This window comes from Dendrobium catenatum, unplaced genomic scaffold, assembly GCF_001605985.2.
Source record: "Dendrobium catenatum unplaced genomic scaffold, ASM160598v2 fragScaff_scaffold_1395, whole genome shotgun sequence".
NCBI lineage: Eukaryota > Viridiplantae > Streptophyta > Magnoliopsida > Asparagales > Orchidaceae > Dendrobium > Dendrobium catenatum.
Genome location: NW_021319857.1, coordinates 269,368 through 295,078, shown reverse-complemented (window position 1 = coordinate 295,078; position 25,711 = coordinate 269,368). Strand labels below are relative to the sequence as shown.

Below are 25,711 nucleotides of genomic sequence, written 5' to 3'. Positions count from 1 at the left end.
TAGAAGAAACTTAGAAAATTTATGCATTTCTAATGTGTACATAAAGAAAACAATCTATTAAGTATGAAAAAAATCAATTAAAAAAATATACATGCTTTTTATTACCAGAAATTAAATAAAATGACAGTTGTGTTTCCTAACTTATATAACCCAGTTGAATTTAAACTTAGCCTGCAGGTTTTCAGGTTTTGCTTCTAATGTGTCCAGAACTTCACTTAGAAGTTTATCCTTTTGGTTCATCTTTCATTAAATTGTATACCATATGTCTACATGAATTTTAAATCTATATTATTACATTTGAAAAATAATAAAAACAAGTTTTTTTCTGCTAGTCAAATATTAGGATGTATGTAATATAAATATAGTGCTGAGCTGATTTTTTATCCTATTAGTCATTCCTACTGTGCTTTCCGCTTATAAGCAGCACTTGCAAGTAAATTTTATTATATGATAATTATTTAATTGTTCATCCTTTTTTGTGCATGGTCACCTGCATAAAAAAATAGATATTTAAAGAGTTATAAAGAATCAAGCATTTATTCTCAAACTTTAAAGTGTTTTTTTAATGAATTTTAATTATTCTCTTAATATTTGTATAAGAGAGAAAAGTTTGCTTAATATAGTAAATCAAATTTTGTTTATTTTAAAAAACTCTTGACCTTTTTTTATCTAGATTTGAGACCAGCATTGACGATTTTAAAAGAATGTTTTGTTGGAGTTATTATTATTTTAATAAAATAAATTATAAAATAAGAAAACATAAAATTAAAAACACCTGATGTTCATAGTCTCCTTATATGTCACTTATAATTTTTCTCTTTGAGTTTTTGCATTTTAAAATCATTGTACATTAATTTCATTATAAATACCATTGAATATATTTTGATATATCTAATGTCAAGCTTCCCAATTAAGGAAATGCTTGTTTGCATTGGTGAGAGTTTTCAAATGACGTCGAAAAATATTTGGGAGCCTAAGGTGAACCAAGCTTCTTTGTTGGAAAAAAAAAAGATTCAACAACTACAACAACAAAGATATTTGAACTAGGGCTAGTCAAACACTTAAATCAGAGTATAACGCAAAATTTATGATCATATTTTCTCCAAAATTTATAACATTTTAGGTAACATGTAATTATTAACAAAAAAATTAAATAAATATTGTATGCCACGTTTAGAATTTGTGCGTAACACTTTAAATCATTTTCATAAGAATTGAGTTATTTAAGAGAGAGAATTAATAGAGCGTAAATGTTTTTTCATTTCTCAAAAAGTTTTTGAAGCACCTATGAGGGATAAAGCCCCCCCCGGGCCCCTACCCTGTATCTGCACATGGTCTCCCCACTAATAAACTCGTCAATCATCTTCTTCTCCCTCTTTCTCTTCTTCTCTTTATCTCTCTTTCTCACACTCTCTCTCCTATAATTCTCCCTTTCTCTTTCTTTCTCTAGCTCACTCTCCCTCCCTCTTTTTCCCTACTTATCTCTTTCTCTTCTCTCTCTATCTCACTCTCTCTATCTTTCTCTCATTCTTTATGTATCTCTCTCTCTCTCTCTCTCTCTCTCTCTCTCTCTCTCTCTCCCTCTTTCTCTCTTTCTTTCTATATATCTCTCACTCTCTCTCCATTTTATTCTTCCATTTCTCTCTCTAAAAGAAAAAAAAAAGAAATATTGTGTATTCACCTCGCAAGCTTAACACGTTCGTCGTTGTATCCTCTCGATATTGTGCCCTATGCAAGGTATAATGCAAAGAAAACTCACACCTCCATTTAATTACTCTTCATTGAGGCAACATGGAAAATCTATTTTGCTTGCATTTTTCCAGTGCAAATGTTTCATATACACCTTTCTTTGTATGTTGGAAGTAGATGTCATGTACGCGTCTTTTTGGTGCATTGTAGAAAAATACTTCAGTTGCCAAGAATAAGTACCCATATGCACTTTTCTTGGTGCAGTGGGGAAATTTCATTTTATAAATTTTTCATACAAGTTTGAAGACTCATACGCACTTTTGTTTCTATGCTGGGGGATAGAAGTCAAAGTCGTGGTGTTTACACCACCATAAACACCTTACCTAGTGTGGTGGGCATGCTACCTTCTACGTGGGGGAGCTATTAGGAGATTGCCGAAAATTTCAATAAACTAAATTTGCACAGAAGTTGAAAAAAAAAATAATTAAATTATTGATTTTATATATGACAAAAATAACAAAAATGAATGAAATCAATGAGAACAAATTATAAAAAAAATAAGAAAATAAAAATGAAAAAAATTTGGCGATGATTGAACACGAATGGAACTTAAGGAGACATACGATGAATTTGAAAGCTTGTTAATGAGCATTAGAACTTATAATGAAATTGAAAGCTTTCTTGCAAGCACATACCCACAATTATTGAGAACTCTCATGAACATTCAAACCCATAAAAACATACTTGGTGAAATGAACAGAAACTGAAATTAAATTAAATGGACTCTTATTTATAGCTTAAAAAATGATTCCCTGTGGGGCACACCTTGGAAAAATATGAGCCATATACAAACAAATCTTGTCTCTTTGAAATATATAATGGATTCTAACTTATAACAATAGCAACTGGATCAGTGACACAAGCGCAAGCTGACATAATGCAAGCAATAATGAACTCAAAATAAAAGTCATGTGCACGCTTTAGTGATAATGGATTCATGTGAACAACTACCACATTGGACTCTCTCATAACTCAAATAGCCTTGTGCTTACATAAATGACTTTCAAACAAAGTAAGATGGTCTAACATCTTGCATGTCGCTAGTTCCATAGGTGCCTTTAGCGACACGCACATAATCACTATAAGGGAGTTATACACATCTTGTGTCCATGAATTAATAGTTTGTCCCGTGAACAAATAGTACTTTATGTGGACAAATACCACACCTCAAATTAGATAAATTATATATTATTGCATGCCACGGGTCATCCAATCATTTTGACAGAGGATGTGTCAAATCATGGAGAGCAATTTTTTTCACTTTCTCCAAATGCGCCAATAAGTATGCAAATATGTCGTGCAAATGCATTGAAAATTTTGCAAACACAAAAAAAATCATGTGAGTCATGTAAGTGCATTAAACAAATATGGGTCATGCAAATATATTTAGAATTGCATGAGTGTTAAAATCATAATCATCCGCATGTGCTTCGATAAATATTACATATAAATTTAAAATCTAAGAATTTTGTGCAGTCTAAAAATAATATGAATACAAATTCTATTATTTCAAGAAGTGTGTAGTTGCCTAAAAAGTATGCAATAATTTTGAAATCTCACGAACTCTTTCTGTCATAGTTAAAATTCACCATTATTATATGCATGCTCTCGAGTATGCCGCTCTGTGTATAGGGCAATGTTGTAAGTCTCATACTTCTAGTTAGATGCTCCACACAAGGACTAGAGTTTACAAGTCTTGTACCCCACACAAGGACTAGAGTTACAAGTCTTGTACCCCTAATAGGGATGCTCAAACCATACATTTCAAATAGTTTGTGATGAAATCATTTAAAGTATTGTTCTCATTTTAATTAAGAAATCAATTAATGAGCATACAACTGTAAAATTCATGAAGATATTTTATGTTATGTTCACACTAGGCGTTCAAAGCCTCTTACGAAGAATTTTCATTTAAAAAATACAAAATCTCAACGTTGCCTCGTTTATATAGTAGTTCGTAAAGTTAGTTTTTGAACCCGATCTTCTATGAGCAAGCGAGCAATGTTGGCAAGATTCAAATAATAAAGTTTAACAATACAAAATACCCTTATGATTGGAGCAATCTTTTGCACATCATAATTTTTTTTGGGGGCGGTGGTTCTCAAAAGTCAAGCACTCAAGCTCTCAATTTTATGATCAAATGTTTCAAACAGTTGCGTTGATGATGACTGTGTTGAAAACATGTATCGATTGGAGGGAGCTACTTTTTTCAAAATGCCCCAAACCTCAAAGCAAAATAATTTGAGGTCCAAATCCCGATAAAGATTTAATAAAAAAAAAATCATCATAAATTTATTATGTTTAAATGAAATCTACCACTTAAAACTTAAAGCATGCGCCTCAGCTTAGTTGAGGCATGCCTTGCCACGTTGGCCTGAGGTGTACACCTCACATTATGTATATATATTTTTTATTAAAATTTATCTAAATAATCAACTAAAGCCCTGAACAAATTACAACTTCATGAACCCCCTAGCTGCAACAACTTCGTCTCGACTATCTCAACCTCCAGCCTATCACCTTCGTGGCAGCCACCACCACCATAGCCGCTACTAGGTATTACTGGAAGACGCACACCACTACCACCACCTCCTTTAAACATCTTTTGTGTATTACTCTCATCTTTATGTTGATGAGAAAATATTTATGAAAGAGGAAGTTGACTGAAATAAATAAAGAAGAAGCATGTTGGGAGGCATTAGACTTCTCAAAATGAGGCAGGGGAGAGATCAATTTGTTATAATGATGACTGAAATAAAGACTCCCTCGATGATGATAGTGTAAAATATTTTTTTAGTTGTCGCCAACTATTTTAGCTTTCTTTAGGATTAAATGTGGATGAGTAGGGAACTGAAAAATATGGAATTTGAAGTCGAACTTGATTTATATAACACTTTTATGAAATTCCTAAATTTTATGATATTTTGCTCTTGTTTATTTGAATTTCAATTCAATTCTATTTTACGTAATTTACCACTTGTCACTTTATGTCTTATGCAATTTTTGTTTTATATGTATATCAATTTCTTACTTCATAGTTTAATAAAAAGTTAACATGCCATCTTTTAATATATTATGAAATCACTTTTAACTTTTATTTTCACTCTACGCAATTTTTGAATTTTGAGGTTTACATCTCAAAACGTCTTGAGGCCTTTGCCTCAACTCACAAATGAAAATGCCTCAATGCCTAATTGTGCAATTTTAAGCATTGGTTTGTTGGCCATATGACACTTCCTGATTCAAATTTTTTTAGTGGGAGCATAGATGTTAAGTTATGATTGGTAAACCAATCGTTGGCCTCTTAATTAATACAACTTTGTTTTATTTATGTCAACTAATCTATGACAGTTTACAAGGTAGCCTTTTATTAGCTAATTGCTATGGAGCCAAGCACGCGCCTTGATGTGCTAGCTACATTTTCAATATTAGTGGGCCCTTAACAATAAGGTGACATGTTCGTGAGATGGTTCCTTGTTGACTCGACTCATATTCTTCCTTCATTGTTCTCGAGTTGAGTCAGGGGGCTAGTCATGCTACTTATTATATTTTTGCTCTATCAGGCATCCTAAGCGACTACTATACCGAATCGACTTATAATGATTTACTGGAGGCCTTGAGCATATTATTAGTGTTACATTTGGCAACAACACCAACCACTCACTAGATGGGAACCTTAAGGCTGCCGTGGACTTTGGCTATGCATATTACCAATGTTCCATACCTGAAATTAATGGGGAGAGGTGATCAAAGATATGCGTATCTCAATTCAATGTTGGAGGTCTTGAGTTACAATTGAATATTGAGTCAATACCATTGCAAACTTTGTTTCCGTTTGATCTTATGTCCATGATTGGAGTCTTGAGGTTTATTTGAGAGGAGTGGTTACATTTATGCAATATTTTAGTATTATGTGTCAGATTGTCCTTTGTGAAGTGGAGATGAAATTTATCAATGTGGGAGGAGCTTTGGTCGATTGAGGAGAGTGTGCTCATGGTCAGATAGTGTGACAATTGTGAATGATTCTGGTATCATCAAAGCTGAAGGAGACATGAAAATGTTAGGATTCTAGGGAGAAGATGGGATATGGTGGTTGTGGAGAAGATAAAGGCTGTGCTATCCTCGAATGTAATTGGTAATGGTGGAAGGAGGATGGGGTGTAACTAAACAGGTTGGATTTAGGTTGATGCCCCTTTTATTTTTTATAAATAATTATAATGATTTAAAATTAAGAAAATTACCTCCAAAATGCCCAAATGATCATTAAATTTAATTAGAACAATTTTGAGAAATAGGTTAATTGGGCCTTGGCTTGATTAAAAAAATAATTTAGAATAGTTTTAAGATTTAGGATCTAATTATGATAATGAGGGGATTGATTAATCAGATAAATTGCTTGAGCCTAATTTTGGTTAAATAACCTTTACCTATGAGATGTTTTTTTCTTTGCATGCATCGAACTCCATTGCACTTGGGTAGTGCCAAATGAGCACTACTTATGGTTGCTTCATACATCAATTTCATGCACAAAATGCAATGTGTGGGCTGCTGCTTGTGGAAAGACCTAATAAAAACCACTGTAATTATTTGCCTTATTTTAACTATTTTGTCATCCGTTTTCGCATGCCATTCTTTCTGCTTACTAGTAGTCTTAATTCTAGCTTTAGCAATGAACTGTCCTTTTAACGACTTAAATCTTGTTACTTTCCGTTCCTTCTCATTCCCACACTTTTACAGTAACTTCATGAAGAGGAATGCTATATAAACGTTAAAAGTTAATTTAAAAAAGCAACCAAGGAATTGCTACTTGTTTATTCTCCAAATGCTAAAAATTGAGTTTTGGTTTCAGTGATTTTCTTGTATCATCTAAATGATTTTTCTGTAAAATAAGAAGGCATTGCTGCTTTTTTGTTCTCTCATTCTTTCTTGTTGCTTATTTCAGGCTCTTTCAAGTCCTATACTATCAGCTGTCGGTGAGAGGTATTACAAAGTTTCTGCAGAGGCTCTACGAGTTTGTGGAGAACTAGTTCATGTTCTTCGTCCAACTTTTGAGGTGATTAAAATACTGTTATTAACATTTACTGCTATATCGAGTTAGCGCTGAGATTAGTTATGAAATGCAGAATTGTGCTTTTGACTTTAAACCTTACGTCAATATGATCTATAAAGCCATTTTGTCACGTTTGGCAAATCAGGATCAGGATCAGGTTAGTGAAACTGAGCTTGCCAATGAATTAGTATGTTTCACAAAGTAATTTATAATAACACATGTCTTAGCAGGAAGTCAAAGAGTGTGCTATCTCTTGTATGAGCCTAGTAATTTCAACTTTTGGTGATAATCTACAGCGGGAACTGCCTGCGTGCCTTCCCATACTGGTTGATCGAATGGGAAATGAAATAACCCGTCTTACTGCTGTCAAGGTTTGCTTCATATGCAGTATTTCAATTTCTAGTTTTTTACTTAGAAAATTTACTTTCCTAGAAATTTTATTTAGGAGGAGCCTAATTAAACACTACAGGAAAATCATCCATTACCGACGCAATTTTCCGGAGGTTTTCAGACTGTTTTCAGGCGGTCAATTTTCCGGCGGTTTTCCGACGGTCAATTTTTTGGTGGTTTATCATCTCATTTGTAATGTTAGAACACATTAAAATAGATTCGTTTGCTATCCTATTATTAGAGCCAAGAGGAGTTATAAGATCAAAATTAATAATGCAAATAACATGAGTAAGAAAATGAAAGTTGTGCTGAGGTCGCAAGTAGTGAGAGAGGAGCAACGGGGAAAACGAAGCAGGCCGTTTGGGTCGAGGGAAAGCAAGTCATTTGAGAGCGGTCTTCATTTGGGCCTGTGATATGATATTGTAGCTAGAGTAAATGATGCAGGACTACTTAGATGAGATGCTTATGGATTCATTTAGGCATTGCACAACTCTTAGATTAGAATAATGTTGGAGTAAAATTATTAGCAATTCTCAACGTCGACTAAAAAAAATAAAGGGGTGCTTGGCGTAGGCTAAATCACATGCGCCAAGCTTTGAAATTTTCAAGCTAAATAAGAAAATTGAAACAATGCAAAATAGTAGTCTTCAATTTAATCCCTAGTCTAACAACGAGATTTAGGATGCAAAGAAAGTACGCTCAATAACCTACGATGACTAAGCTTAGCAAGAGCACTTGGAGGAGACTTTTGTAACTACAATCACACCAATGAGAATTTAGACTTAAAAGAAATTAGAGGCAAGTGAAAGAGAAACCTTTGCTTAAGGAGACGCGGAGATCCTCCACTCGACGCCTTCAAAATGCTCGTCAATGGTTTCCGTCAACGCGAACAAAATGCGATCCACGTATTCTTCGATTGTGTGGTCAATCTCCGGATTCACGTCGAAGAAGGTGGAACCAAGAATGTCGGTGAAGCCGTCGTCGTCCCAAGTGATGCCGTATTCCTTCTCCGGATCCGCCATTCATGAGTGATGGCAAGCAAGATCCCTTAGTAATTGATGCGCCTCTTGAGTAGTAATCAAAAGAAAGAAGTTTCTTTTGAGAGGGAAGAGGAAGTAAGCTCCCAAACCTCTTCCTATCCAAATCTGAAAACAGTTCAGACTTCTACAGGAAAATCTGAGATGAATTTCCAGATTTTAGTAAAATAGGATTAAGTGAAGGTTGGGGAAGAGTCACGCCTCAATGGAGAGGATAAGGCTGAGAATAAATTCCAAGCTTTAATTTCTGCACTAGAGAATCCGTTTGGAGCCACTAGTAGAGAAGAGGGAGGCGGTGGAGCTTGAGAGGCGGTAAAACTTAATTCCAAAAAAAGAAAGCAATGACTGAGCAGAAAATTAAGGAGGCGGGACTTAGGATTTTCGGCCAAACAGAAGTCTCAGATTTGGAAATATTTCCAAAGAGAAGAAATTGATTTTAAGGCAGATTTTCTATTTTAAATCTAATGGAGAGGCCGGCAGCAGTTAATGGAAAAAGGCTTAAGATAATTATTTAATGCATGCCAGATTAAGAGATGTAATTTAGGACAAAAGGTTTTAAATCCAAATCAAATAGAAGTTGATTTGAATGAGGTGGGAACACTTTCCTAAAATAGAGTTAGTATATTAGGAAATATTTTGAAATTCAAATATTTTAAATTTAAATTCAAATATATTCCAAATATATTAAATCAAAATAGGAAACAAATAAAAGAGGAGGGAAAAGGGAGGTGGTCGGCGGTTTGGGGAGCCAAGACCGGCTGTATGGGGTTCGGGTGGAGGTTTGGCCGGCGGTTATGTGTGAGGATATTTTTTTTTTCTTTTTTTTTTTGTGGAGGTTGATGTGGGGAGGAAGATGAGGAGTTTGGTGGAGTTGAGCGTATTGAAGATGAATGAGGGTAGGTGACGAAGGAAAGCAAGGTACAAAGAGAAAATCACGAACCCGGCCGTATCCAAGGTTGGTGGGTAATGCGCCAATCTCCCTCTCCAAGGGATCTCTCCAAAGTTCTCCAAGAACTCTCAAGGCTCTCAAAGCACAAGTGCAGGAAGAAATCTCAATAATCATTCATTAACTCAAAACAAAGGAAATGAGGCTATAAATAGCCGGGTACAAAGACTCAATAAAATAAAAGACCAACTTGCCCTTTGGGCTTACATGCGACCACTCCCATGAAAGGGGTACAAAGGGAAATAATAATGACACCTAAGCAAATAAGAAAATGCATAAATAAAATAAAATACAATCATGACTCAGAAATACAAGGACTAGATCGTGGTCGTAGATCGGCGGCCATGTCTCTAATAAACCTTCCACGCTGATCTGATGTCCCCATCAGTAAAAATTTTTAGAAGAAAGTTATTGTGAAAATTAGTAAGAAAACTATTCCGAACAAAACCTAAAGTATATTCTTGCATGTTAAATTATAGAATTATTGTCTTATTTTTTATGAAAATAATGCTAATTTTCTTATGTAAACTGATCATCCACATTTAAATTTCCTTTAAAATGAGTTCTACCCATAAAAAAATTCAATTGAAATGTATATTACACATATCTAATAAATACAATACTTTTAAGATCCATTTTAACAAAAAAATTTGATCAATAAATTATGTAACTATTTTTTTATAAATATATTACATCCAGTAAAAATCATGACGGAATAATTATAGTTTGTGCCTAAAGCTCTTAATTTTCTTATAAAAAAAATTGCTTTACCCCTTGCCCCCCGTCTTTACCATAGGTGCATGATCCATTATATTGCGAAACTATAATGCCATTACTTATTGTAATTAATGACCCCAATTTGACGAACTTACTGTTTTAATGATCCCAATTGGATGTCTTATTAATTTAATGCGTTATCTAAACAGGCTTTTGCAGTAATTGCTAAGTCACCTCTTCGGGTTGATCTTTCTTGTGTCTCTGAACAAGTTGTTTCAGAGCTAACAGCATTTCTGCGAAAGGTAGATTTTAATTAGTTCATTTCGTATTGTAATACTAAGTATGGAAAGTATCTGCTGACTTCCATTTACTTAATTTTGCAACAGGCTAATAGGGCTTTGAGGCAGGCTACATTAGGGACGCTCAATTCCTTGCTTATTGCATATGGTGATCGAATCAGTTCTCCAGCTTATGAAGTTATAGTTGTTGAACTTTCAACTCTCATAAGGTTTGTTTAAGCCCAACTTTTGTGAATGGATTTTTTGGAACAGCATTATTGACCCATTATACGTTGACAGTGATAATGACCTACATATGACTGCTCTTGCATTAGAACTCTGCTGCACTTTGATGTCTGACAGAAAGTCTAGAGAGAGTGTTGGCTTAACAGTTAGACAGAAAGTTCTTCCTCAGGCACTTATACTGATCAGAAGCTCCTTGTTGCAGGGTCAAGCTTTGCAAGTATAAGTGGCTTTAAGGTTTATCTCTATTCCAACTTTTTATTGAATTGATTAAGACTGATATTTTAATGTTGCAGGCTCTGCAAAGATTTTTTGCTTCGTTGGTTCACTCAGCAAATACAAGCTTTGATGTGCTATTGGATTCACTTCTTTCAAGTGCAAAACCATCACCACAGTCGGGTGGCCTTTCCAAACAGGCTATATATTCTATTGCACAGTGTGTTGCTGTGCTTTGCTTAGCTGCAGGTGATCAGAAATGTGCATCTACCGTTGAAATGCTTAAAGGCATCCTGAAAGATGATGGTAACACCAATTCTGTGAGTATCGTATTACATGTTCAGCTCCATTTCTGCTTTATTGGTTATCTATGGTCTGCCATTGTTTTTCTTGATTTATTATGTTGATTTTCAGAAGCCAAATCGGGGAAGGATCATCTTTAGATCATAGCTAAACTATACGCAGCCCTAAACAAATCTAGTATCTTATGCAGGCCTTAATTTTAAATTTTCATTGGTTGCTGATCTACAGGACTACCTGTGAGTTCAATTTTTTATTTGTCACGACTAGGTTCTTAAGTCAGATCTTTGGAGCATGAAAATTTTATAGAGATGGTACAGCTAGGGGCGTGTAAGAAAGCTGGTTACTGAATAACTGAACCATCTAAGCCATCTGATTTAAAATAAAGCTTAGATTGTAACCCTTAAAACTTACCAGCGCCACTGATGATGACATTAGTTCTAGAACTGCTATTGCGTAAGAGCATTATTATGGAAACTTAAAAAGTTAGATTTGTAAAACTGTAATTAGACTGTCATTTATATATGATTTGAGTGTTAGGAAACAAAAAAATCAGGTAACAAAGACGTCATATATTGGCAAGCTGACTGTGGTACAAAAATTTCAAGCTGATATTGTGGCTACACTTAGGAGGATCGAGCGAGATGTGATTGAGGGCATATTGGAGTAGCACCTATTGAAGTTGATGTTATGAAAAATATATTTAGATGGTTTATCTATATAAAGCTGAGATCATAAATGCTCCGGCAAGGCAAGTAGATAACATTAATGTGGAATAGTAGAAAAGAAATGTGATAGACTAATGGTGATATGGCTAAGAGTTGTGCAAAAAGAATTGCACAAATAGATGATGTACATCTTAACATGAATGAATGGAGAGGAGATTTCACAAAGACAACCTCAAATAGTTGGGATCCTGTTACTGATGATCATAATGGAACATATCAACATACCACTATTCTTGGCTTGCTAAGCCAAATTAAACCACACAAGATAATAACATCTTTTTGCTAGATCAAATCATATTATAGAGGTCATGATTTTGAATTAATAACTAAAATTGAATAATGGATCAATTAGGTGCATTTTCATGTTCTATTTGCTTGAAGTTTGTATTTTAGTTGTTCGGCTCGGATTGATTCTAGAAGTTGGCTGGCTTGGAATTCAATTGCTTCTAACACGCCTCTAACCTGAACTCAGATCCAATACACATCACATACTAAGTTAGCTAATGATGCCATATGTTACCCTATGTAGTTTATGCTAAGCAAAACTTTCAAAAAATGATAGTTTTATATTCCGTTGGATATGCCAGATGTTGTTTCTAATTTAAGATTTAAATGGGTATTGGAAAATTAGTTTTAACATCTTGAAGATTCATAAATGATGAGGACATTAGTAGAAGGTTCCAGCGCGTCTATCACAGGAGACATCGCAGATCGACGGCCACGATCAGGAGTATCTATTTATGAGTTATTTTATGTTATTGTAATTAGTATTATTTTGATTATTTGTTTTAGTTGACCTTTGTACCCCTATGAGGGAGTTTAGTGAGTTGTTGCCCGGAGGGCATATTTGTCTTTGAGTTTTTTTCGTTGTGAAGACCTATATATAGATGCCCTAGACTTTGTATTGTTTTTTATGATTGCTTGATAAACTTTTTGATTTTCTTTTCTCGAGCTTGTGAGTTCTTGAGTTGCGAAGTCCCAAGGTGTCGTAAAGCAATACCCACCAATCGCGGAGGTGCTCCGGGCTCGTGGTTTGACTTTCACCTTGCTTCAGGCCGCCGACTATCCTCTCCCCTTCCTCCCAAATCGACAGCCCTCATTCCCTACCCATCTCCGCAACCCGACCGCACCACCCCGCCCCCCCTGCACCTTGCCTCAACCGCTGGTCACCCCCCCCCCTCCCTTGCTCCAACCGCCGGCCATCCTCCCAAACAATCCTAGCCCCCCCTCCCCTCTCCCACCTTAGCCGTCAGCCAAACCACACAACCGACCGGCCCACCCTCTTCCCCACGCCTATTACTAACCCAACTTCCCTTGCCCCTCTTAATGATGATTTCAATCATCAGTAGTGATTACCTAAATTGTCCCCATTGATTTAGGAAAGAAATAATTAAATTTGAAATTCAAATTTGAATTTCGAATTATTTCCTAAATTAACCAAACCTAAAATAGGAAATTCTCCTAATTGGGTCTCGCCAAGACGATCGACGAACAACAACCATCCGGCTACCCTCCCATGGATCAATACCAACGGCGTCATAACTTTCTTAGTGGCATCGTTTGGTTTGATGAAGATCTCTCTCCGCGAAAGCCCCTCATAGAATGTGAGTGTGAAAAGTGAAATTCGAGGTGAAAGCTCTATATATTAACCTGTGGATTATTATTATAGCACATCTAGTTTTATTATATTTTATGATATTGTTTTAAATTGATCTGTTCGCCTAAAATTGTAAATACATGCCAGAGCTAAACATCAATGGATAATTCTTAAAATTAATTCATGTGATTCATTAATCTTAAAGTAGCAAACTTACAATAATATTATTATTTCATTGCAATTCATGTTTGTTTCACATCTATAAACCTGATCCCAATTAGCTGGGATTTGGTTAGGATGGAAATATTGATGATGCATCTAATTTATGACTGCTTTAATGGTATCCTTAAATTCATTTTTTTTATAGATGACTTATTACCTCACCTATATGATATCATCTTGAATATTCTGATGCAGGACTAAAATGTTTAATTGTATGTAATAAGAATTTGCACAATTTATTGATTAAAATAATTAGGATTAAAACGGTTAGCAGTTAAAACGACAAAAGAAAACAAAGAGAGGGGTGCCTACGTTTAGGCTAATCCATTTGTCAAACGCTTGAATTATCAAAACAAGTTAGAAATTCAACAACATGCGAAGTAAATAGCTTTCAACAAAATTCCTAATCTAACAATAAGATTAGAAGCATAGAAAGCACGCTCAATCCTACGTTTACTGAGCTTAGGTATAAGGAGAAGCACGGCTCCTTGTAACTCGTCACCACCTACAAAGTTAGGGGATTAGGAAGATAATTGAAAAGGGGAAGAAGTTGAAATTATTTGGAGATTGGGAAAGTCGTAATTAAATCCCAATGAATTTGAAATTCAAATAGGAATTAATTTATGAAACTTTCCTAAAATAGATTTTTTAAATTAGGAAAGAAATTTTCAAATTCAAATTCCTTTGAAATTTGAAATTAAGTCTTCCCGAATTAAGAATAATTATTTATGGAAATGATGCAATAAAAAAGATCGCCAAAATACATAAATACTAGATCTTCCTTCTTAAACAACTAGAAAATAGAAACTATATAAATTAAGACACACTTAAATTTTATAACATATCATGACACAACTAAAAACAACTCCTAAAACTGTTTTTCATTCGTCGAGAAGAAAGATACAAATGGGGTGGTTACTTGCGGAGAGAAGAAAGAGATAAGAAGCCCGAGATGAAATCGAAGAGAGGATAAACTCGTAAGCTTTTCCAACAAAAACCCTGAGGTTTTGTTCCAAAAATGCTTCACATAACATTACCTAAAACAACCACAAAACATCATATATTTATAGTTGAAAAGAGGAAGTTAAACAGCCCAAAATCACCTCTATCCGAACCAATCAGAATAGGGAAAATAGAAGGCCACAAGGAACCGGAACAGGCAACCACGTGAGACAGGAATGTGCGCCCATAGGGAACTGGAACAGGCAGTCACGGGGAGAGGAAAAGGCAACAATGGGAAGAGGAGCCAGCAGAGGAACCGAAAGGCCAGCAAAGAGGGGAAAAAGGGGGGAATGAACCTAAAATTAGCATTAATTGTACATTAATGAGCTGATTTTAGAAGGAGAAAATAACAGCTCATCAACTACAGAACCCTGATGCAACCGATTGCAAGGTTGCAATGCCGCAGCACCTAGAAGACATCGCAAACCAAGGGAAAACGAAACAGAACACCTGTTCTGGGAAGAAGAAAACTGTTTTCTGTATTAATGATAAAAAGTCCACTGTAATACTATTATCTTTTGGTATAAGTAATACTCCTATTCTCTCCTAAAACAGCAGAAATGCATAACATGGCTAGTAGTACGGTGTAAACAGAATTAGTAAAAAGAGTAGTGGAAAAGGGATAGTTTTTTAGAGAATGGTGTGCTACTCCACCGGTAAACTGCTCCACATCAGTCCTCCCCATCTTCCGAAGAGCTCGACTCCGACGAGTTGATTGCAATCATAGCATCATCAGGAGGTGTGTATGCCCAAATGTCAGCTACATTGAAAATAGGAGTGGTGTTACAGTCGGTTGGCAGTGCGACTGTGTAAGCATTATCATTAATCTTGGAGATAATAGGAATAGGTCCAATCTTGCGACGAGCTAATTTTGAATAAGCTCCTGGCTTAAATCGCTCGCGTCGCAAGCGCACCATGACCAAGTCGCCCACATTGAACAGACGTTGACTCCGTTGGGCATCAGCAGCTTCTTTGTAGCGTTGATTCGCCTTAATAATTTGATGACGAACGTTCTCCAACATCTCCGTATAGCGATTCGTTAAAGAAGAGGCAGCCGTCGATTTACACTTCGGTAGCACAGTAAGGTCGAGAGCGATGTTAGGTGCCTTAGTATAAACAATGCTAAAAGGTGGTTTACTTGTGGATCGGTTTGTCATAGCATTATAAGCAAATTCAGCTTTACTTAATACCTCCTCCCATTGCTTTGGATGCTCCTATACAAGACACCTCAACATATTGCCCAAGGTTCAATTAACAACTTCTGTTTGACCGTCGGTTTGAGGATGATATGCTGAACTCAGGTGAATGTCCGTGCCCAGTCTCTTCCACAGCTCTTGCCAAAAATGACTTATGAATTTCACATCACGGTCAGATGTGAGGCTCCTCGACAGACCATGCAACCTAACAATTTCATTAAAGAAAATATTTGCAATATGCATAGCGTTTACGATTTTCTTACATGAAATGAAGTGAGCCATCTTCGAAAATCTATCGACGACCACCATGATGGAGTCGTTACCACATTTGGTCCTCGGTAATCCCAAGACGAAGTCCAAACTAAGATCTTCCCATATTGAGTCCCGTACTGGCAATGTCATATACATGCTTGTGTTTTGAGCCACCCTTGTAAATTTGGAAAATTTGGCAGCTGTCCACTAATCGGAAGACATCCCGTCGCAGTCTAGGCCAAACGAAGCGGTCTTGCAACACCCTCAAAGTGTTGTCTCTGCCTGTATGAGTTGCCAAGCCGCCCCCATGGGCTTCACGTACCAACTGCTGTCTCCACGAAGACATCGGAATGCAGAGGCGGTTCTGTTTAAACAGATACACATTCCTTATAGTATATTCCTTGTTGTTTCCTTCATTCTGGCATTGCAGCGTAATGGTGCCAAAGTTTGGGTCTTCACTATACAATTCCTTAAGGCATTCCAACCCGGTAATTTTAGTTTGCAACTGAACAAGAAGACTCCTTTTGCGGCTGAGGGCGTCGGCCACACGGTTATCAGCGCCCGGTTTGTGTTTGATAGTGAATGAAAACCTTTGCAAAAACATAAGCCAACGGATATGCATCCTATTAACTGTTTTTTGGCTATTGATGAACTGTAGTGCCTTGTTATCGCTGCATAATATGAACTCTTGGTGCAACAAATATTGTTCCCATTGCTTAAGCGCTTGAACTATCGCATACAGCTCTTGTTCATAAGCTGACCACTTTTGCCTCGCCGGACAAAGCTTTTCACTAAAATAAGCGACAGGTTTACCATCTTGCGATAGGACCACCCCCACACCAATTGATGAAGCATCCGTGTCTACTGTGAATAATTTATCGAACTGCGGTGTACTAGAACTGGAGCCGAACTCAACGCGCTTTTTATGTCTTCAAAGCTTTGTTGATGTTCTGAATTCCAAAAAAATTTTTTTGATTTAAGACAGTCGGTAATAGGAGCTAGGATCATACTAAAATTCTTGATGAATTTTCTGTAAAAATTGGCTAGGCCATGAAATCTTCTCACTTCAAAAAAAGATTGTGGTGTCGGCCAATCCACAATTGCAGTTATTTTTTTTTATCCATAAGCAATCCATCCGCCGAGATTATGAAGCCTAAGAAATAAACTTTGTCTACAACAATTTCACACTTTGGCAAATTAACAAACAACATTTGTTCTTTTAACACTTCAAAGTGACTTTTCAGATGATTCAAGTGTTGTTGTCAGTTATTACTGTATACCAAAATATCATCAAAATAAACAATGCAGAACTTACCCAAGAATGGCCAGAAAATTTCGGTCATGATTCTCATGAATGTATAGGGTGCATTACGCAACCCAAATGGCATAACATTCCACTCATAGAGGCCTTGGGGAGTTTTGAATGCAATTTTCCACTCATCACCTGCCCGAATTCGTATCCGGTGGTAGCCGCTCCGCAAATCTACCTTTGAGAAAATGGAAGAACCCGTTAGTTGATCTATCAACTCCTCAATGCGTGGCACAGGAAATCGATACTTGACGGTTATTTTGTTAATGGCCCTACTGTTAACACACAGTCGCCAACTTCCGTCTTTCTTTGGAACAAGTAATGTGGGAATTGCACAAGGGCTCAAACTTTTTTGAATCAATTGTTTCTCCAGCAATTTATCAACTATTTCCTGCATAATGCCTTGCTCCTTAGGATTTAACATGTAATGCGGTAAGTTTGGCAGCATCGAACCCGGAATGAAATCAATCTGGTGCTGAATGTCTTGGAGGGGAGGCAACTCGACTGGTAACTCAGACGGCATTATGCAGCGGAAGTCCTCCAGTAATTCCTGGACATCACCTTGCAAAATTTCTTGATTGGCTTTCCCATTAGGTTCGGTAAAAAACAGAGCAAACATGGGAGCTGGTTCACGCCAGCAATGCAGAAAAGTGGAACCCATGACCAAATGCATCGCCACCTGCTTGTCAGATTTTGCTTTCTTGGAATTAATATCGTTGGAGCCCGGCAATAATCGAAGACGCCTACCTTTCCATTCGAAGGAATACACATTAGCTCTACCATCATATGTGGCACCCACATCGTATTGCCACGGCCTCCCTAAAATCAAGTGGCAGGCGTCCATCTCGAGGACGTCACACAAAACTTCACAAACATAATATGTTCCCAATGAAAAAGTAACACGGTAGGAATCGTTGACACTAATTTCCATACCTTTTCGTACCCAGCTTATTTTATAAGAACTTGGATGCTTCGTAGTCTTCAACTGCAAACTTTGGACTACCGATCGAGAAATGACATTCTCAGTGCAACCACTGTCGATCAATAGGTCACATACCTTACCATTTATGGTGCACCTAGTCCTGAAGATGGCATGACGCTGGGAGTTACGACTCTGTCGCAGAGCTAGCAGCAATTTTTCCAATACACAAACCAGGTGTTCACCCTCAAACCAGCTGTTCGCCCTCATCTGCCACTATGTTCTCGACGTCCTCTTCTTCGTTGAGCTCCGTCTCTTCTGATTCACCACCCTCTTCACCTTCTGCTAAATGAACTTGTTGCCGTAGAGGACATTCATTCTACTTGTGAGCAGGTTGAGAACAACGAAAGCATTTGAGTGTAGATGGCTTAGCATAAGGATTTTCTTTAGCTTGAAACCTGGACTTCGGTTGGTTTTTGGGCTCGACAATATTGCTAGTTGTAGGTATTGTTGGATTCACCACAGATTGTGGCTTTGCCATTGTGGGTATACTACCTTTGCTGCTACCTGATGGGAATTCTTGCCACTGTCGGCGATTATATGAACTTCTCGATTGCCTATTATGTTGTATCTCCGCCTTCAGGGCAAAATTCACCGCTTGTGATATTGACCAAACATAATTTAACTCCAACCAATCCTGAATGCTTTCATTGAGTCCTCCGATGTATCGAGCAACCAATTGGTTGGTCGATTCATTAAGGTTGTTTCTAGCACTCAACATATTGAACTCTTCGGTATATTCACTAACCGACCTCATTCCTTGCACAGAATGTTGATATTCCATATAGAGGATCTGTTCAAAATCTGTCGGCAGAAATTGTGTCCGCAACAACTGTTTCATACGAGCCCAATTGCGAACTCGCCCTTTGCCATCTCTCTGCCTCAACTTCAAGACTTGTTCCCACCAAGCACTTGCACCACCCTTCAACCTACACGCCACATATTTCACCTGCTTGACGGGGTCGATTTCCATATAATCAAAGAAGTTCTCGACGGCCTTTTCCCAATCAAGATAATCTTCTATGTGCAGGCGTCCGTCAAATAACGGAATATCCAATTTGATCTTGAATTCTCCTGGATGGTTGCGGTGTTGAGCGGTTCGGCGAGGTCTTGGATAATCTTGTAAGCGCCCACTGACTCTGTCTTCGTCACTGGACTCTATTGCATCATTTCCGTGAAACATCTGCTGCTCCTCTTCGGAATCAGTCAATTCCTGTTCATTAGCCTGAATTTGGTACAATTGACGATCATCGGCTGCTCTCCTCCTAGGGATTGGTCTGTTCGCCGGTACCTCCTCCTGCTGCATTTGCCAACGTGGTTGTCTTTGCCAATTGAGATTGAACTCGAGGCGTACTTCCACAGTCAGCCTCTGTAGTTCCATCGCCAGCTCCTCAAGCCGATGATTAATAATATCATGGTTTGCCCACAAAGCCTCGATGCTCCGACCCCCATCCATGGCCGGTTCCTTACCGCGATCCGCCATCTTCCTCCCACTATTGACTTTGATACCCACCTGATGCAACTGATTGCAAGGTTGCAATGCCGCAGGACCTGGAAGACGTCAAACCAAGGAAAACGAAACAGAACACCTGTTCTGGGAAGAAGAAAATTGTTTTTTGTATTAATGATAAAAAGTCCACTGTAATACTATTACCTTTTAGTATAAGTAATACTCCTATTCTCTCATAAAATAGCAGAAATGCATAACATGGCTAGTAGTACGGTGTAAACAGAATTAGTAATAAGAGTAGTGGAAAAGGGATAGTTTGTTAGAGAACGGTTTGCTACTCCATCGGTAACCTGCTCCACATTAACCCCCCCTGCCTACATCAGATTCTTCCCCAGTTGAAAGGGCTCATCTCCTGATGAGGATGATTTTGATTTATCCTGACAAGACGAAGGATCCGAATCCAATTCTTGAATTTTGGCCGCATATTTTTTTCATTATCATTTCTCTTTCTTGCTTGAATTGGTCTTGCAGTAGTCTCTTTTTCTTTACATATTTTTTCGTACACGCATGCATCTTCATCTAAAGTTTGTATAACTCATTTTGAATTGGACCGGTAGAATCTCCTTGCGACGGAATCCATCTGTTCATGGGGATATCTTCTTCAAGAGCATTTGGCTTACTTTCTCCAACAACTGTTTCAAATTTTTAATGGTTTTCCATTTTTCTAAATACTTAAAAAAAACACAAACAACCTAGGAAGATACTAACCTAAGCTCTAATATCAAATTGATGGGACCAAAAAGATCGCCAAAATACATAAATACTAGATATTCCTTCTTAAACAACAATAAAATATAAACTGCATAAATTAAGACACAAACACGCTTAAATTTTATAACATATCATGACACAACTAAAAACAATTAAAACTATTTTTCATTCGTTGAGAAGAAAGATATTAATGGGGTGGTCACTTGTGGAGAGAAGAAAGAGATAAGAAGCCTGAGACAAAATTGAAGAGAGGACAAGCTCGCAAGCTTTCCCAAGAAGAAGAGAAATGGAACAAGCTCGCAAGCTTTTCCAACAAAAAAACCCTCAGATTTTGTTCCAAAAATACTTCACGTAACATTGCCTAAAACATTCAGAAAACATCATATATTTATAGTTGAAAAGAGGAAGCCAAACAGCCCAAAATCACCTCCAACCGAATCAATCATAACAGGGAAAACAGAAGGCCAACAGGCGGTCCAGGAGCAACAGCCTAAGGGCCACATAGGGAAACGGAACAGGCAACCACGAGAGACGGGTGCCCACAGGGAACCAGAACAGACAGTCACGGGGAGAGGAAAAGGCAACCACAGGAAGAGGAGCCAGCAGAGGAACCGAAAAGCCAGTAAAGAAGGGAAAAGGGGGGGGGAATAAACCAAAAATTAGCATTAATTATACATTAATGAGCTGATTTTAGAAGGAGAAAACAACAGCTCATAACCCCCCCCCCCCCCTTGCCTTCATCAGGAAAGGATTCAAGAGGTGATTTGAATTTTGGAGGGAGGATGAGGGAAAGGGGATTTCGGTGGGGTGCTGGAGGGGAGAGGTTAGCCGGTGGTATGGGTGGTGGGAGGGGTTTAGGCGGCAGTGGTGAGTTGACGAAAGGAAGAGGAAAAAGATAAAGTAATAAACCACGAACCCGGTCTTCTCCAAGGTTGTTGGGTGATCCACGCCAAGCACTCTCAAGAACTCAAGCAATGGCAAAAGTTTTTTTTATCATTCAATCATTGACTTTCAAAGAGAAACATATGTGCTATAAATAGGCTCGTACATAAGACTCAAAAGAAAAAAAAAAAAAACAACAATGCCCTCAGGGCTTACATACGACCTCCCTTAAGTAAGGGGTAAAAACGGAAAATAATGACAACATAAATAATAAAAGACAAATAACATAATAAAAGACAAATACATGAAATGACTCAAAAATACATTGACTCGATCGTGGTCGTAGATCGACGGCCACGCCCTGATATACTTTCCATGCTCTAATATCCCCATCATTCTCTCAGGGTGGGAGAAAGTTCGACTCCATCGAGTAAGTGTCTCTGGTGCTCTCGTAGATCTCCAATGTGTTGGGGTCAATCTGCTGCAGCTCCTCGCGATCCAGCCATGTATCCTCTGACTCGGGCTTTCCTCTTCGCTTGATCAAGTACCTCCGTCATCCACCTTCCCTTATGGAGATGATGTCATCACTCATAATCGAATCCACCTTTTCTGCCACAGGTAATTTGGGAATATTTGGTAGTGGAGGTAGGTTTGGGTTCTCACACGATGGGGCATACAAGGCTGCTGTATGAGTGGATTTGGTAGGTTGAAATCAGGACCTTCATATGCAACTAGATCTTCTATGTTAAAGGATGGATTGATGTTGAATTCTGCAGGCAGATATACTACATAAGCATTATCATTGATTTTCTTAATTATTTTGAATGGTCCAACACTCTTAGCATGCAACTTCTTAACTGTTCCCTGCGGGAACAGTTCTGGATGAATCCGCACCATCACGGAGTCACCAACCTCAAAAGTTTTAAATTTGAATTTCAGATCAGCATATAATTTATAATCATTATTGCTCTTTTCAATTTTTCATGCAATTTCTTTATGAAGTTCATGCATATGTGATGCAAATGAGGATGCAGACTTAGAAATCCTATACCCATGATACATGGGTATGAGATCTACTGATGGCCTAGGTTTGAACCCATAAACAGTTTCAGCGGGACTTAAACCAGTGGTACGGGTCACTGAATCATGGTAGACGAGCTCCACTGTGGGGAGTTCGGGTAGGGAGGCTCTAGGGGCTAGATCTAAAACATATGAAATGTCTCTAATCGAAAGTAATTGATCGGGTGGATCATCAGGGAAGACATCACCAAGTTTACTAAGTACGGGCTGAATCTCCTGAGGGACTGGTTCATCAGAATATCAGGCTTAGTGGAAGTCTCACGACCGACTAAGGCGTGCACGGGCGCGTTTTGGGCTAAGGAAGCCATCAAGTTCAGTCCTTTCTTGTGTTTGACAGAGTTGGATTCAGGATCATCCGTAACCTGAGGCTATGATAGAAAAAACTTGATCTTTTTGTCCTCATGTTTAAACATGCAGGTGTTTGAACGCCCATAGTTGTGGACATCATTGTCAAAAAGTCAGGGACGGCCTAAAAGGATTTGTTTAACATTCATAATCAACACATCACACCAAACATTCTCTTTATAGTCAGCGAAGGAGATAGGTATTGATGTAGGCAAGGGGGGGGGGGGTCAAATCAAATTCTAATATTTGATTTTTGACTTCTCCATCTCATTAATATCTAGTGGAAGGCTAGCTCATTATGAGCTGATTTTTAGTTCATTTATTGAACTAAAAATTAGCTCATTACTTCTTAAACATTGACAAACATTGACTTTTCTTCTTCCTCCTCTTTTCTATAATTTATATTGCCTTTTCCTCTCCCTTTTGACCCTTGAGCTGCTGCAGTTTTTCTACTCTGGTTTTTTCATTCACGGTTTGCTGGCTTGACCCTTCAGTTTGCTGTCCTCTTTACTGTCGTGACTTCCCCCTTTACCGAGAATTAATCCCCTGCTTTACCCGTGAAATGCCTCCTGGTTTCCTGTGCTGAAGCCGTGGTTTTGGCTCTGTATTTGGTTGGATCCGTGGCCTTTTTGCTTGCCTTTGCTGAGACGTTTGGGATTTCAGTATAGTGACTGATGGCCTTTCAATTACCTCATTGATATGGGAATATGAAGAGATTTTGGGACAGAATTTGAACAATTTTTGGGCTGTATTTTGGACAGAATTTGGACAGTTTTTGGGACTGTTTGGTAGCTGTTTTGGGAAGAATTCCAAGAGTTTCTACTGCAGTTTTTAGGTGGCTTTTGGCCTTCTATTTCCAGCTTTTAATTAATATTTTAATGGCTGTTTAGTTCCCCTCTTATGCCTATATATAGTAGATGTTTTGGGCTTTTTAAAAGTAGAGAATGATATGTGATTTTTGGAATCTAACCTGCGGGTTATTGGAAAAGCTTGCGAGCTTTGTCCGTTCTTCTTTCTCATCCCCTCCGGAAATCCTGCGGGCTCTTTCCACCCTTCTTCTTGGCTTCTAATCTCTTCGTCTCTCCGCAAGTGCCACTCCATCTGTATCTTTCGTCTCTAAGTGAAGCAATTTTAGGGTGTCGTCTTGTTTAAGTCTTTATTTCTTAAGTTTGTAAGTCCTTTTCTAAGTGTCGTTTGTAAGCGTCTTGTAAGAGTTTTTATGATATAAAAAGTTTATTTTTGTCTAATTCGTTTAGTTTTTGTGAGATCTTGTAATCTTCTATTATCTAGGAAGAGTTTCTTTTGTTAGCAGAAATTTGGGAGAGCTCCCAAATTTTTGCTTGCATCAGGTATGAAGCTTTGTTCCTTTACTTCCAAGGCAATGGTGTTGACCCAAGCTACCTTATAGGGGTTGGGGTGAGGAACGACAGACCGGCCAAGCTTAGACACAAATACTGGAGGAGACAGTATTGATGTACCTGTCACTATCCACGACAACTTTACAGTTCTTATCCTTGATCTTGGTGTAGGTGTGAAAGATCGTAGTCCTACGCCAGTCGTCGGTGGTAACGGGTTGTGACAGTTTACATCTGACCACGCAGGTGGGAGAAGTGTCAATTTTCTGAATGTACTGGATGACAGTAGTGTCGTCATCCTCCTCAAAGAATTCACCATCGTTGTCCACTTGGTGAATCTGATCGACTTCGGGCTCGAATTTCGTCTCAGTGATCTCTTCGATAATCGTGACTTTGTAAGGATTAGAGCACTAAGAGGCGATATGCCCATAACCCTGACATCTAAAGCACTTGGTCCCGGGATTGGACCGAGGGGTATCCGGAGTGGGAGGCTTACTTCTAACATCAGGACGGGGGGTGGGAGGACCAGACGAGGGTCGGGTAGTGCTTCCTGGGATCGGCTGGGCAGTGGGGGTGTGAGGGGTGGAACTACCAGAATGTCTGTAGGAAGGCCTAGAGTCGTGGTGTCGACTAGGGTGTTAGGAACGGGTTTCCTCTAGGTCTAACACTAAATTGTAGGCATTTACAAAGGTAGTGACGTTCCGGGCGAACAACTCGTTGCGAAGATCCTCTCGTAACCCAATATGAAACATGGACAGGTTCTGCGCGGGGGTAGTAGAGATCTCCCCTTTGCAGCGAATCAGATAGTCGTCAAAAGATGCGATGTAATCCTTGACCGGTTTGTTGCCTTGATTCAACCTATTCCACCTATCCAACAACCTAGGGAAGTATTAGGGAGAAGTACTTCAGCTTAAGTTCACGCTTCATGGAAGGTCAATCGGTGATGAGATACTCATTCATGGCTTCTCTAAGGCTCTCTAGATTGGACCAAAACTGACTCGCCCTACCCGTGAGTTTCATCTCGACAAAACTAACTTTCCTAGCCTCGGAGATATTATACCACTTAAAGAAATTGTCCATACCTTTGACCCAGTCCAGGAAGAGTTGAGGATCGAGTGTGCATCAAACGTAGGAGCATCGATTTCAATGTTTTTCATAAGTGGTATGTCCGGGTCATGGTGTGGGTTGTGTCCATACTGAGGAGCTTGATGATTGGCACAATGTTGCCTCTCATCTTGATAGGTTTCATCCCCATACATATAAGGTGGTCTAGATGGGGTGTAGGGAGTTGGATGTTCATTAGATCGTTCAAGTGTATCAAAACGTTCAGTGGTGTCTCTACGAGTTCAGCTAGGTCGACTTGGTTCTCTTTGAGTTGCTGGCTAATGGTGTTCATTTGACCTACCAGAAGGTCTAAGGCCCTTCCAAGTTGTTCTAGGTCCATAGCTAGACACTAGGGGACACTTGGGGGGGCCACTTGGGGATGAATCTAGATGGTGGACAGCACTTAGATGCAATTATGGACTCCCTAGAATGACACTAAACAATGCAGAAATTACTTGGACAGCAAACTACCATAAGGAATTAAGTAATCTAGGCAACTAGGGAGGTTGTTAT

At 38.2% G+C, this 25,711-nt stretch overlaps 1 protein-coding gene across 4 annotated transcripts in view; it reads left to right on the top strand.

Moving 5' to 3' along the window:
- LOC110103544 (cullin-associated NEDD8-dissociated protein 1) overlaps positions 1 to 25,711 on the top strand; it is an 80,307-nt gene that overhangs the window by 47,560 nt on the left and 7,036 nt on the right. For all 4 annotated transcript variants that reach the window (XM_028699811.1, XM_020832312.2, XM_028699812.1 and 1 more), the window contains 7 exons: positions 6,692 to 6,802; positions 6,873 to 6,956; positions 7,030 to 7,170; positions 10,099 to 10,191; positions 10,276 to 10,397; positions 10,468 to 10,630; positions 10,707 to 10,946. In XM_028699811.1, coding sequence (XP_028555644.1) covers positions 6,692 to 6,802; positions 6,873 to 6,956; positions 7,030 to 7,170; positions 10,099 to 10,191; positions 10,276 to 10,397; positions 10,468 to 10,630; positions 10,707 to 10,946 — 954 coding nt within the window. The remainder of the gene's footprint in view (positions 1 to 6,691; positions 6,803 to 6,872; positions 6,957 to 7,029; positions 7,171 to 10,098; positions 10,192 to 10,275; positions 10,398 to 10,467; positions 10,631 to 10,706; positions 10,947 to 25,711) is intronic.